Consider the following 14,690-nt stretch of genomic DNA (forward strand, 5'->3'; position numbering starts at 1 on the left):
TTTTGTAAGTCTTTCTGTGTAGCACGTGGTTAAGCTCACTCGTTCAGTTCCTCTGGTGCTAAAAACTCCCCACTCTCCTCGCAATCTCCCCTAGTAGCTGATTTTGGGGGGGTTGGGGGATGTTGGCAGGTAGAGCCATTCCGTTTTGTGGTCCCTTCACTCTTCCTCTTTCATAGGCAGCTAGGAAGCGGAGGAGCATAGGAAGTTAGACCATTGTTCCATATTCTCCACTCTGGCTGGCAGCGGGATCTCTAGGGTCTCTGGCAGTGAAGGATATGACCAATCACCTGATCCTTTGAGCTGGAGATGCCAGGAATTGAACCTGGCATGTCCAGGGGCCGTGGCTCAGTGGGAGAGCACATACTTGGCATGCAGCAGGTCCCGGGTTTGATCCCTGGCATCTCCAGGGAAGGCTGAGCGCCGAAGAATCGATGCTTTCGAACTGTGGTGCTGGAGAAGACTCTTGCGAGTCCCCTGGACTGCAAGGAGGTCAGATCAGTCCATCCTAAAGGAAATCAACCCTGAGTGCTCATTGGAAGGACAGAGACTGAAGCTGAAGCTCCAGTATTTTGGCCACCTAATGCGAAGAGAAAACTCCCTGGAAAAGACCCTGATGCTGGGAAAGACTGAAGGCAAAAGGAGAAGGGGACGGCAGAGGATGAGATGGCTAGATAGCATCACCGATGCAATGAATATGAACTTGAGCACGCTCCGGGAGAGAGCGCAGGACAGGAAGGCCTGGCGTGCTATGGTCCATGGGGTCACGAAGAGTCGGGCACGACTGAACAACAACATCTCCAGGGAAAAAACTCCTGCCTAAAACCCTAAGAGAGCCGCTGCTGCCTGTCAGTGTTGACAGCACCGGGCTAGATGGACCAAGGGTCTGGCTCAGTATGAAACAGCGTCCTGTGTTCCCAACCGGGCACGTTCTACATGCAAGGCAGGGTTTTGTGCCACTGATTATGGACCTTCTGCATGCAAAGCAGTTGCTTCACCACTGAGCTGTAGCCCTTTGACCTCTTTATAATCTCTGTGGACTGCCTAGGGAAGGGGTGTTGATCCTCTTTCAGCCAGAGGGCAGAATTCAGTTTTGGAGAAGTTCTTGGGGACCTCATTCCACTGCTGGGTGGGGCTGAAGGCTAAAGGGGATGGCCAAAAACACCAGCATATTTTAGCTTCAAAGCTGTTCCTGCCAGTAACTAAGCCTTAGGAGAGGCATTTCAGCCTTTCGGAGCGCCAAAAAAACCACATGCAAAACCTGGGAAACCATTCAACTATCAGCAGCTGGGGGAAAGGGGGTCGGGCCAGGGGATGGGAAACCCCGTTGGGTGGAATTGCGCCCCAGGCAGGCCAGATTTGTGCTAGATGGACAAAAAGTCTGGCCTGGCATAAAATGGCTTCTTACACTATCAGCTGTCAGAAGCTTGGGAAATGGCACCCTGGCTTGAGCAGTGCGCAGTCGTATTAGGGCGACGCTTGAGCAGTGCGCGATCGTATTAGGGCGACGCTTGAGCAGCGCGCGATGGTATTAGGGCGACGCTTGAGCAGTGCGCGATCGTATTAGGGCGACGCTTGAGCAGCACGCGATCGTATTAGGGCGATGCTTTTACACAGAGACCCAAAATGGAGGAAGGGTGGTCTGCACGTTCATCAGTCTGCCAGGGAAGTGGAATATCTGCTTAGCTGAGGATATTCCTCCCCAGCAACCGCAGTGACTTGGAAAAGGAGGGCCCCGGGGACTTGAGAACTTGAGAGGGCTTGGCAGGCAAGGAAGGCGAAGGGTGGCGGCCATGTGCTCTTTGTTTCCATCAATACACCAGAAAGCCCCACACAGCACAAGACAGAGATCTCTTGTTGACGGAACATGTTTCCTATTTGTGGTATAGCTTTGGTTTCTTGCCTGTGTTCAGATGAGTGGAAAATAAGCCGTTAATAGCTAGGAAATTACCAATTTTCTGTTAATTAGCAGCAGCTCAGAGCCCCTCTCCTTTTTTTTAATTAAATATTGCAGTAGTTAAGCACTCATTAGCGTTTTATAGCGACTGTAGTCTCGGTGGAATAAGTTTGTCGGGAGAGCAGCCTTGCCTCCTGATCGTGAAGTGTTGGAAATGTGGAACTCTGGCACTGGCTACCTCTGGTTTAATCAAGGTTTACAGCGGAGAGGGTCGGATCCCTGCTGTCGTCCCCCAGGCTGTGCCGCAGTCGTAAGTAGAAAAGACCAGCTAAAATGGCCAATGGGACTAGAACGACTACGAGGAAAGATGATAATGTTTGAGGCTCTTTAGCTCAGGAGAAAGGCGAATACTGAGAAACACGAAAGAAGTGTGGGAAATTATGCGTGGGGTAGAGAACATGGGCAGGGCAAACTTTTTCTCCATCTCTCATGATACGAGAACCCGATGGGGTCTTCCCATGAAGCTGAGTGGTGGGAGATTCAGGACAGACAAAAGGAAGGACCTCTTCCTATTGGGACATCTGATTGGCCACCGTGGGAACCACATGCTACAGCAGGCAGGCCTCTGGTCTGATCCAACACAACTCTTCTTACATTCTTAATAAGGCCCCTCAGAGAAGGTGTATTTCTGTTCTATGGTTTTTCTCGCTCAGACATTTTGCTGGCATAAACTAGCCTTAAATTCTCTTGGAGAAATCCTGAGTGCTTTAAAATAGGCAGTGAATTGTATAGAGAGACGCCGGGAAACTTGTGAGCTGCCTGCTTGTGTCCTTAAGTTTCGCTTGGTTGTGTCCTTAAAACATGCTGTAGCAGTGTTTCATTTCATGTTTGTTCATGATCCGTATATTTTTGCTATTGCATTTTCCAGGCTTTTTGCAAACGTGAGGGCTAGGTGCTTGGTTTTGTTTTTAAAAGTGAAAACGACAGTTTTCATGAAAACCTCCAGAGGCTGCTTAAAAGTGTCTCAGTGGCCACACGCTTGCCCGCTGTTGCTCTGAAGTTGGGAAGAATTTTTATTCCTGCTCAATCTTAACATTGAGGCAGTGGTTTTTTAATTATTAGTCTAAGGACCTGGAGCCCGCCTGATGTTTTTGACCGCAACTCCCATGAGCTCCAACGAGCATGACCAATGATCGGGGATTATGGGAGTTAAGAACATAAGAAGAGCCATTCTGGATCAGAGCAAAGGTCTGTCTAGTCCAGCATTCTGTTCACCGAGTGGCCAACCAGCTGCCAAAGTTGTGGTCTAAAATATCTGGAGGGCAGCAGGTTGGTTGAAGAACATAGTGATGATTCTGAGATGCACCTCCCACTTCCTAGAAGAGCTTCTGCTTTACCACGGCTCACACAGAGCGGGGCCTTCTCCGCTGCGGCCCCTCGGTTGCAGGGCTCATTCCTCAGGGAGGCCCATCAGAGCCTGACTCCTGTCAACCGTTGACTACGAGTACGAATCCATGGCAGTGGTAGTTAGAAAAAGACAAGAGTGTGGTGTTTGTGGGTAAGGGAAGGAAATCCTAGACCTCGTAAAGCAGGGTGTTGAAGCTCTTTTAGCCTGAGTGCTGAATTTCATTTTGGAGAACCTTTCGAGGACCATATTTGTGGGCGGGGCCAAGGCAAAGGAAGCTGGGCCAGAACACCTTCATATTTTAGCTTAAAGCTCTTACTGCCAGACACTAAGCCTTAGGAGAGGCATTTCAGCCTTTCAGAATGTGGGGGAAAACTGCACAAAAGCCAGGAAACCACCAAACAATCGGTAGTTAGGGGAATGGGGGCAGGCCCAGGGAAAGAGGGCGTGACCATTTGGGGAAACCCAGTGGGCTGGAATTGTCCCATGGGCTTGACGTTCAGCACTCATGCTCTACGCTGTGGTTAAGCTTAACTTTGTTTTGTTGAAACAAGCCAGCTTCATAAACTTTGGCTAAGATTAACCACACCTTTGGTAGCTGGAGGCAAGGGGATGGGGCCAGGGGAAGGGGGCGTGGCTCGTGGGGAACTCTGGAGGGCTGCATTGAAGCCCCAGAAGGCCCTGGGCTTGAGGTTCTGCACCACTGCCCTTAGACACCAACCATTCTTGGGTTTCTTTTTTGGGAAGTAGCTGTGGTGATTAAACCATGTTATGTTCATAGTGTAAGCCTCCTACAGAGTGATTGGTTGAGAATCGGTAGGAAAGCTGGGGGGAATTTGATCTTGGTTTCACGAAATCCAGACCCCCTTCTCTACCTATCTGTCTCTCTCTCCCCCCATCTACCTCTCCTATTGATCCCTCGCCTGCCTGCCTGCCTCCCTGCCTGCCTGCCTGCCTCCCTCCCTGCCTGCCTGCCTCCCTCTTCTCTATCTCTGTCTATCTCCCTCTCCTCTATCTCTGCCTATCTATGTCCCTCTCTTCTCTGTCTGTCTGTCTCCCTCTCCTCTATCTCTGTCTATCTCCCTCTCCTCTATCTCTGTCTATCTATGTCCCTCTCTTCTCTGTCTGTCTGTCTCCCTCTCCTCTATCTCTGTCTGTCTGTCTGTGTCCCTCCTCTCTCTCTCTCTCCTCTCCCTCTCCTCTATCTCTGTCTATCTCCCTCTCCTCTATCTCTGTCTGTCTATGTCCCTCTCTTCTCTGTCTGTCGGTCTCCCTCTCCTCTATCTCTGTCTGTCTCCCTCTCCTCTATCTCTGTCTGTCTGTGTCCCTCCTCTCTCTCTCTCTCTCTCCTCTCCCTCTCCTCTATCTCTGTCTGTGTCCCATCTTTCCATCTTTCCATCCATCCATCATCTATCTCTCCTCTATCGCTGTCTGTCTGTGTCTCTCTCTTCGTCTGTCTGTCTGTCTGTCTGTCTGTCTCCCTTTCCTCTATCTCCGTCTGTCTGTCCCTCCCCTCTATCTCTGTCGATCTGTGTCCCTCTCCTCTATGTCTGTCTGTCTGTGTCCTATCTACCTATCTGTCCATCCATCCATCCATCCATCCATTCATCATCTATCTCCCTCTCCTCTGTCTTTCTATCTCCCTCTCCTCCCTCCCCCCTACCTGTCTACCTACCTGTCTACCATAGCAATGAAATGGATGAGTGATGGTCAGTCAAGATGGAAGGTGTGAGAAGCCGTGGTTGTGTGGAGTGAAAGAAGGAAAAAGGTCGAGGGGCTTGGACGCCTTGGGCCAAAGGCTCGTCGAATTTCCGAGCATGCAGGGTCGTGCAAGATGGCCTCCCTCGCCTGCCAGATTTGATCAATGGCCTGTCTGCGGTCACAGTGGGGAGAGGCGGCAACGGACGCATTCCTCTCATTTACCGGCTGACGGAGCTCCGGGAGCGAAGGCGGCTGCTGCGGGCGGTTATTAATGGCTCGGGGAGAGGTGGTGGATTGCCTTGTCATGAGGCAATTAAAGCTGGCGAAGAGCTGCTCCGCCGGCTGCGGCGTCTCTCCTGGCTGGGCCCGTAATGAGTGATCTGTCCGCATTAGGAGACGGCACACCTCTAATGAACTTTAGCGGGTTCCTTCATTTATCCGGCGCGTAATCATATTATGCCAATTTAATATGGGAGCGGGTGGGGTGGGATGGCCAAAGCATGGGCTGGCGGCTGCTTTCCCCGTCCGTTACGGGAATGAATTTCCCGGCGCATGGGTACGCATGTGCTATTAGCAAACCCGACCTGTAATGAGCAGTGTTCTTGTGGGGAGGGGGAGATTGGGATGTGTTCCTTTTATTGGATAATTAGCCGGTCGCCCCAAATGTCAGTGGGTAGGAAAGCGGGGGGAGGAGGAGGGGGGGGAGGAAGAAGGGAGAATAGATTATGTAATAACTGTAGGTGATTATCTCAAATTTTCCCTCAGGGGAGTTTTGCCTCTGTCTCTCTCTCCCTTGCTCATAATGTGCGTTTCTATCTCTTGCGTTGTACGTTTTGACTAAATGAAAGATATAATTCAATAGGGTTTAGATGTGTGAATGTGCATACTGTGCGAGTGTAAAAAGCAGCCGTAGTCTTGCCAATAAAATGTTTCTTCTTCTTTTTGCTATTATTATTTAGTTCTTCTTCCACTTCTTCTTCACTGGGAGCATTAAGGGGCAGCTGATGTGAATGGGAAAATCCCAGCCGCTGCCGCCGCCTCCTCCTCTTCTTCTCCGTCTCCTCCTCCATCCCACCTTCTTAACAAAGAATGCAAGGCAGCTTACTACCTGGTTAAAACAATATAATCAAAGGTTTTCAGAAGTCCTGCCTAAACCAATCAACAAAGCTAAAATTAAAGATAAAGGCAACAATTTAGTCTGTTTTAGGCTACGATCCTATACACCAGAGAGTAAGTCCCATTGAACTTGGTGGGACTTACTTCTGAGGGGACCTGCATAGGATTGTGCCGTTAGCGTCCCATTCTTTCCTGAGGGTTGTGTGGAATTTACGTGCTCCCCCTCCCCCTCCCCCTGTCATCATCAGCTCTCTCAGATGGGCTGATTTGATTTTGCCCTGTGAGTTTTATGGCTGAGTGGGGAATTGAACTTGGGTCTCCATCAGTCTAGCCGCTGCGCCACACTGACTTGTCCTAGAAGCTCATGGGCTGAAGCCTTCCTTTAGAGCAGGGGTGCAGAACGTCTTTCAGCCCGAGGGCTGAGTTCCATTTTGGAGAAGCTCTCAGGGGCCGCATTCCAGTGGTGGGCGGGGCTGAAAGCAAAAGGGGCGGGGCCAAACATTTCAAAAAATACCAGCGTATTGTAGCTTAATGCGCTTACTGCCAGCCACTAAGACTTAGGAGAAGCATTTCAACCTTTTAGAACGCTGGAAAAGCTGGGAAGCTACTAAATGGTCTGTGGCCAGGAGAAAGGGGGTGGGGCATGGGAAGGGGGCGTGGCCTTCTGGGGACCTCCAGGGGGCCAAACTGGAACCTCTGGAGGGTCGGATTTGGCCCCCAGGCCTAAGGTTTGCCACCCCTGTTCTAGAGTGTGTTCTTTCCAGGTGTTTCCCACTGCTTATGGATGGGAGAGTGGGGTCACTGCCTTGTTATTTTTGGGCAGAGAGCATCACCATGAAAGCACATTTCTCTCTCTCGAAGTTGGGTCTGGTTTATTATCCCCCCTTTTCAGATGAGGGAAAATGAAATCCCAAGTCACGCGAAGGAGAGATGACCCTAAGTAGTACCTTGCTGGATTGGGCCAAATGCCTGTTTAGCCAGCCTCCTGTTTCCAATTGTGACCAGCCAGATGCTATTGAGAAGCTCACAAGCAAGGCAGGGAGGCAACAGACACTCCCCCCCCCCCTGTTGTTCTCCCCACCCACCCCACTATCTGGTCCTAAGAGGTATACTGTCCCCAATAGCCATTGGTAGACTACATGAATTTATCTAAGCCTTCTTTTAAAAGCCACCTTAAATTACCAGCTGCATCTTATTGCAGTGAGTTCCAGAGTTGAATTACGTATTGCTCAAGGAAGATTAGAAGGATGGAACTCAACAGGCAATGCCAAACTGAGTTATTCTGGCCAATTTGGGAAGTAGGTGGAGTGCATCCGAGTGGTGGTGAGGGCACACTGCATTTAATGCTAAAGCCATTGCTTGAGGTGTGGGTGGGTGGGGATGTCAGTTGGTGGGAGATCTGGTTCTTGTTTTGCTTGACGGAGGTCTGCAGCACATTGCTTTGCATCTGTGGACAGAGCTGCGGGCTATTCCCCAAACTCCAGGGACTTTTTTGCACATTTTTGACAGGGGGCTTTTGCAATTTGTGCAAATTTCTGGGCAATTTGCGCTAAGGATGGCCAAATTTGCATAAAGTATGTAAATTCAGCCATAATTTGCAAATTTTGCTGTCATTTGAGCAAATTCAGCCATAATTTCTGCAAACTCCCCCCTTCCCCACAATTTGTGTAGAATTCCCTGAAAATCCGCAAATTGGCCTGACTCGCTGCAGATCAAGTTGGGTGCCACAGTGGGAACCAAAACGAAGTCCAGGGGTCCTAGCCTAGGAAAACTCATCGAACTACCCCCCCCCCATGGGTTTCTCCAACATCCCTATGGGTGAGTACAAATCACGCTGCAATTTTTATATCAGTGGGGATGAAAAATCCAAGATCTCGTTTCCCTCACCATCAGCATCCACAGCCTGTGTGTTGCATGAAATAACCCGTTCCCTACAGCGGCTGCAAATAGACCGGGGGGAGAGTTAAAGGGAGGGTGGGGAGAGGGGTGGAGAATTTCCCATCCTCGCCTCTCCCCTCCCGCTGCACCTCCAGTAATAGCTTCGTCGTTAAAGTGATTAATGCAGCCTCTAGAGCACTTGCTTCCCGACCAAATTGTATTAAAAGTCAGGCTAATACCTCCGGCTGCAGCCAGCAGGGATTCCGGTGGGGGAAAGCATGGTGGGATGTGGCCAGTATGAACAGGATGCCCTTGCCTTGGAGTGCGAGGGCGTGCTGCACTTTCGTCTGCTGGGGGCCCGGGGGGGCGGTGAGTCTCTGGGCCAATGGAAAAAGGAGTGGGAAGTGTATAATACCACGGTGGGTGGTAATTCTCCCCCTGCCCCCCAAGGAAAGCAAACGCTCCCGATCTGTCGTCATCCTCTTCCATGAGTGATGTAGGAGATGGGTGTTGACTTCTGCAGGACAAGGGTCAAATTCCTTCACTGCCGAGATGCTGTCTGGGTGGCCGTGAGCAAACTGTCCCTCTCGCAACCTTTTCTCCTAAGCCGGACAGAGATGAGATAAGCAAATGCACACAAGAGCCAGAGAGACACACAGAGAACAGAGGGAGAGAGACAAACACTCATGCAGGTCTCTATTCCATCTGCGCTTACTATCTGAATTTTGAAGGAGGGAGGGAAGAGAAAGCAATGAAGGGTGATATCCCTGATGGGCTAAATAGATCTTCTGTGTTCCGATGCAGTCTGCTTTGAAAAACCAGTTGCTAGGGATGAACCAGGGAGGGCCAATGCCCTTGTGTTCCTCTCATGAGCTTCCCAGAGACGTCTCAGTGGGTGCTGTGGCAGATGAGATGCTGGGTGAGATGGACCTTTTGGACTGATCCAGCAGGACTCTTTGCTTGTTCAGTGGAGGGGAGTGAGAACTAAGACTTCGTGGAAGAGGAGGGGAGGGGTTTGGAGAGAGAGAGGAAGTATTCTGCAGATATTCTGGGAAGGAGTTCCATGTGCAAGGGACACCGAGTGAACATGAGCAGAGTCGTTTAATGCCGTCAGAGTCATGATAACATAATGTAAGGATTCAAGAAAAAATGAGCATTGCAAATCCACGTGGCTGCTGTGCTGGGGTGTTTTTCTAGAAAGGTGGTTTAAATATTTTCACACAGAGACACACCGATACAAAGAGAGACAGACACACACACTCACACACACACACACACAGGCACACATGCAGAGAGAGACACACATATGCAGAGAGAGACACAGGGACAGAAACACATATGGACAAACTCACACATGCAGAAAGCGAGACACGCACACATGGAGAGAGAGAGATGCCCACAGAGAGAGACGCACACAGACTTGGGGAGGGAGGGAGAGACACACACGGAGACACACACCAACGCAGAGAGAGGGAGACACAAGAGTTTGGACAGAAGCTCCCCTACAAGCACCCATCTCTGCACCATGCCGCACACCGCTTGGTGGCCACAAAGGTAATCGGAATTAATCGAGGGGTTGGCTTTGCAATTGCCGGCCGCAGCTGAGCTCTGCTGGGGCGCCCCGTTGGAGAGGGTGTCTGTCGCAAGGCAGCGGCTGGAGCTGATAATCCCTCTCCCGCCAGCCGCATATGATGAATGGGGGCCGAGCCGTTCTTTTTGTTCCCCCGTCTCCTGTGCGTGCGGAGATAGGCCGGCTCAGGCGCTTGTCAACATTATCAGCTGTGGGAGGCAGCGCTGTCATCAGTCTTGCGTCTGGCCAGCCCTGGGGAGCGGGGAGAAGGCGAGGCAGGGATGGCTGGCGGGTGGGGGACGAGCAGCCAGGAAGAGACAGCGTCAAAGCCGGAGCCAAAGTGAACTTGGGAGAAGAGAGTTAAATGCGAAGTCTTTAATTTGCAAGAATTCAAAATTCTGTTCTCTGTTGATCTCTCTCTCACACACCCACACCCCTCCAACATCCCTGCTTGTGAGTGTGATAGCTGCATGGCGGGGAGCTTAAAACTGTCATAATTACATGGCGGAATTGTCTCTCAAGGTCTAATTTTGAAAGGAAAATTTAGAAAATGCTTATCTGTCGTGGCCTCTGCCATTACAGCGCAAGAATTCCCGGCCTCTGTGTGCACTCTGCACTTAAAAATTAATAAATTAAATAGCTGCACCCAATTGATCCAAATTCCATGCTAACAGAAGCCGAAATCGATAATGTATAAATTGTACAAGTTGGGTGACTTTGTATAATTTATTCTGCCTACATCTAATCTTGGGATGGGGCCAAGGAGCTCACCTTCAACCACTGGAAACCCTCAGCTGCCCTTGTGGCTCCTAAAATTTCTTCAGGCATCACTTTGCTGTCAGAAGGTCCAGAAACTTTTTAAAAAATGTATTTTTAAAGCAGAGATTCTCAGGGAACAGCACCATCTGCCACATTCTGTGTTCCTGTGGTATCGTGACACACCTTTAGCTTCCCCAGTCTTCGGAACTGCATCATTTTTATTTATTACGTTTCTATACTGGCCCATAGCCGAAGCTGTCTTGGGTGGTTCACAACATTGAAAACCATTACAAATAAAAAGGCAGAGCTCCGTGGTGAAGCAGGAAAGAACAGAAGGGCTGGCTAATGAGCCAGATGCAGGGAAGAACGTGTCTGGGTGTGTGTGTGTGTGTTCATGTTCTTGGCTGTGTTTCCTGCCTCTCCTGTCTTGAAGTCGATACAAATGCAGAGAGGTGCCGCCGCGCTGGCCTTCTGCGAGGAGTAATCAGCTGCACGTAGCCCAGCTGGCTGTCGTGAGGGCTGCAGCTGCAAAACATCTGCCTTCCCACAAGGGCCACGTAGCCACGTCGTGTGGGCCGGTTGGAGAGGGAGCGTGCCATCCACATAGGAATGTAGTAAACAAATAAAGAGCAAATGAGTAAAAATGGCTAACTAACCTGTGCGTGCCACGGCTGCTGCGCCGTCATGTTTAGGAGCATGAGCCAGGAAGACACCCCCCCACACACACACACACACAGTTCAGATGTCAACCTAGCTGTATGTTAGCACTGGATGGCCTCAGGCAAGCCACTCCGTCTCCCCCCCCCCCCACGCCTCTTTCTGCCTGCCCTATTGGGATATTAATTTGCATTTGTAATGATGGCAAGGTGCTTATTAAAAAGTGCTGTCAGTGCACCCTAGTTGTTATGGGTTGGATCCCAGATCTGCCCTCCACAAGGGGAAAAGCTCTGCTTGTCAAAGGTTCCTCCACCCAGTTTTGGTGGGTTCCCACCCTTCCCCACAGATCACCCCATTCAGAAGGGACTCTTGACTCTCTGTAGCATTTTTCGGGGGGCTTCAGGGGTTGCCGAGGCAAGGAGGAGTGGGGTGGGAAAGCCCACTTCCATCAGTGTAGTTGATCCAGTGTAAATCTGGATCCAACTCTTTATTATTACTAGCAAATCCAGCTTTCAGTCTGCCAAGCATATACGTGTTCCTACCTGCCATTGCTGGCTCCCCTGCTTTTCCAGTCTGACACTTGTTTACAATACAGAAGATGGGAAGGGGAGGACTAGTGGGCCGTCCCACCCTGGAGGCCTTCAAGACGAGGCTGGACAGCCACCTGTCGGGGATGCTCTGGCTTGGATTCCTGCATTGAGCAGGGGGTTGGACTCGATGGCCTTGTAGGCCCCTTCCAGCCCTACTATTCTACGTTTCTGTGATTCTGTGACTCATGCTACACCCCACCTCCCACTGCATCTGGGGCTTGTACTCTGCTAGTGTGCTCCTTTGAGACTTTATGTCTTTAAGTCTGCCTTGGTATGACACAGTACAAAATTTTATTGCAAGCTGTTTATATTAAAGAATACAGGTTTCTCACCCCCTCCCCCCGATAAAGAGTTCTTCGCAACACACTGGGAAGTATACCAACTTGTACAGCTGTCCCTTTCTTTGGTGTCTTGGGCATACTGTATGTTGGATGTCTTTGTGTTGCAGAAGAACCTTAATGGCTTGGAGACCCTTGTCTGTGCGCGAGGCCCGTCATTCTAATTCAGTGTTTGTTTTGTTTTCCTTGATGTAGAGAAAGCAAAGTCCAAGAAGGGCAGCCTAGCTAGTGCTTCAGTTGGTAGCAATGAGGATGACGACGATGACGACGATGACGAGGAAGAAGGGGAGTACGAAGTGGAGGATGATGAAGAGGAAGAGAACACCAGTGATTCAGATGGTAAGGGTGAGGCAACTGTTGTGGCTTGGAGAGAACAGTTTTGTGCATTTATTTATTTCTATTTATTAGACGTTTATATCTTGCATTTTTCCTCTTGTAAGGAGCCCAGAGGCAGCATACATGGCCCTCCTCCTCCTCTCTGTTTTATCCTCACAACAATCCTGTGAGGTAGCTTAGGCTGAGAATCAGGGACTGGCCCAAAGTCACACAGGGAACTTCATGGCCGAGCGGGGACTAGAACCCAGGTCTCCTGGGTCCCAGTCCAACACTAACCACTACACCACGCTGGCTACATGTTGGCAAAGTGCTACATCAACATTTGTCTTTGTGCAGCTGACCTCTGGCATGGGATCACTGATCAAAGTGAAATGTGGTTGTGTCACATGAGCAGGGCTGCGGAGAGATCCACTCCCATTTTGGAGGTGGCAGAAACTCAGCGAATCATCCAGCTGTATACAGTGGTGCACATGATCTCAAACCTAGGCCCACTGCATGTAGGATATTGCAACGATCATCAACATTAAGAAGAGCCCTGCTGGATCAGACCAAAGGCCTGCCTAGTCCCACGTTCTGTTCACACAGTGGCCAACCAGCTGCCTGTGGGAAGCCCACAAGCAGGACACGAATGCAACAGCATCCTCCTGCCCATGTTCCCCAGCAACTGGTGTATATCGGCATACTGCATCTGATCCTGGAGGTAGCACGTAACCGTCAGGATTAGTAGCCGTTGATAGCCCTCTCCTCCATGAGCTTGTCTGATCTGTTTCTAAAGCCATCCACATTGGTGGCTGCCACTTCATCTTGTGGCAGCGATTCCCAGAGTTTTAACTGTGCACTGCGTGAAGAAGTCCTTCCTTTTGGGGAGAGGCTGTGGCTCAGTGGCAGAGCCCCCGCTTTGCACGCTGAAGTTCCCAGGTTGGATCCCCGGCATCTCCAGGTAGGACAAGAAAACATCTGCCTGAACCCCTGGAGAGCCATTGCTGCCAGTCAGTGTCAGTAATAGTGGGCTAGATGGACTGATGTTCTGAGTTGGCACAAGGCAGCTTCCTTGTTTCCTGTCTGTCCTGAATCTCCCGCCAATCACTTTCATGGGAAGACCTCATTGGGTTCTAGTATTATGAGAAAGGGAGTTGCTGTCGCATAACTGTTGACATTACAGCGTCGACATTACAATGGCTATGACAATCGCCAACAGTCGAGGGGCGGTAGTTTGGGGGTAGATCACCTGCGTTTCATGCAGAAGGTTCCAGGTTCGATCCCTGACATCCACAGTTGTTGTTTTTGAAAGGATCAAGTGTTAAAGACACTCTGAGACTCCGGAGAGCTGCTGACAATACTGGGTCAGATGGACACGTAGACTGACCTGGAAGAAGGCAGCTTCTGATGTTCTTAACATCTGTACCAACGCCACCATGAAAAAGCCGCTCTGCAGGGGCGTGTCCTTTATTGCATGTTTGTTTGCGTGCGTGTGTGTATAAGGGGAGGTCTGAGCCTTTACACTGCTTTCACATCTGTATTCAGGGGCAATTTTCCCCCAAGCTCCTTTAACCCTTTTGACTACCAGCTTTTCTCAAGAGCGTGCAACTTGTTGCAAGCACTGTGGTGTCAAAAAGCCAGAAAAAGCCCCGAAACATTTAGCTCTCACCAGTGGCAGTGATTGCCTGCTTTATTATATTGTTAATAAATCGAGCTTGCATCTTTTCAAGGATACGTACATTCCTGCCTGCCACCCCCACCCCTCTCCTCCTCCACGACTCCTGCGTTGTCTTGCTGGCAGTTCTCTGAGAGGCTGGCGCTCAAGGAAGGAGGGTGGATGGGAGAGCCACCTGCTTGCTTTGAGGGGCGCTGGCTCCCACCGCCTTGGCCTGGAATAAATAAGCAGTGAAGATGCCAGCTGTGTCGTCCCTGAGGTGCTGGGACAGTGGAGGCTCAGCTGGGACATGAAGCCAGGATCAAAGGTGGCAGTGGGGGTGGCAGTGATTTTATCTTGGCTGATTGTCCATGCAGAAAACCCAAACCTCTGCCCAGAGTTCGTTGCATTGTTACCAGTCCTTGGTTCATGCAGTCCGTTCCCATTATCCAGGGTTTTGCTGCTGTTCCCTCTCTGTGAAAGCTGAGAATTAAGGGAATAAACCCCATTTGGGAGTGGGGGGCCTCTGGAACTCTTTTCTTAACACGATTTCTCCCTAGCTTGTGAAAATGAGAGACAGAGAGAGACGTGCCCAGCCCACTCTGACTGATTCACTGTGGCAGATGGCACCGGGTTGGCGCACGAACCCTGGTGCCGTCGCCCAGAATAGATGAACAGCGGAGACGGCAGCTGACAACGGCTGCGAACGCTTGGCGGCGTTTCCTCACCAGCTCTTGGAGCTGTTCCTCTCTGGGGCCGCCAGGCCTTGGCAAGGCAAAAAGAGGGGAAAGAGCTTTCCCAATGCCTCGGCTG

At 50.5% G+C, this 14,690-nt stretch overlaps 1 protein-coding gene across 1 annotated transcript in view; it reads left to right on the forward strand.

Moving 5' to 3' along the window:
* NOC2L (NOC2 like nucleolar associated transcriptional repressor) overlaps positions 1-14,690 on the forward strand; it is an 85,662-nt gene that overhangs the window by 66,848 nt on the left and 4,124 nt on the right. Inside the window, exon 18 of the mRNA XM_084821699.1 lies at positions 12,104-12,247. Coding sequence (XP_084677825.1) covers positions 12,104-12,247 — 144 coding nt within the window. The remainder of the gene's footprint in view (positions 1-12,103; positions 12,248-14,690) is intronic.

The sequence above is a fragment of the Heloderma suspectum genome, chromosome 15 (assembly GCF_057233095.1).
Source record: "Heloderma suspectum isolate Gila_16-S chromosome 15, 16-S_ref, whole genome shotgun sequence".
Taxonomy (NCBI): domain Eukaryota; kingdom Metazoa; phylum Chordata; class Lepidosauria; order Squamata; family Helodermatidae; genus Heloderma; species Heloderma suspectum.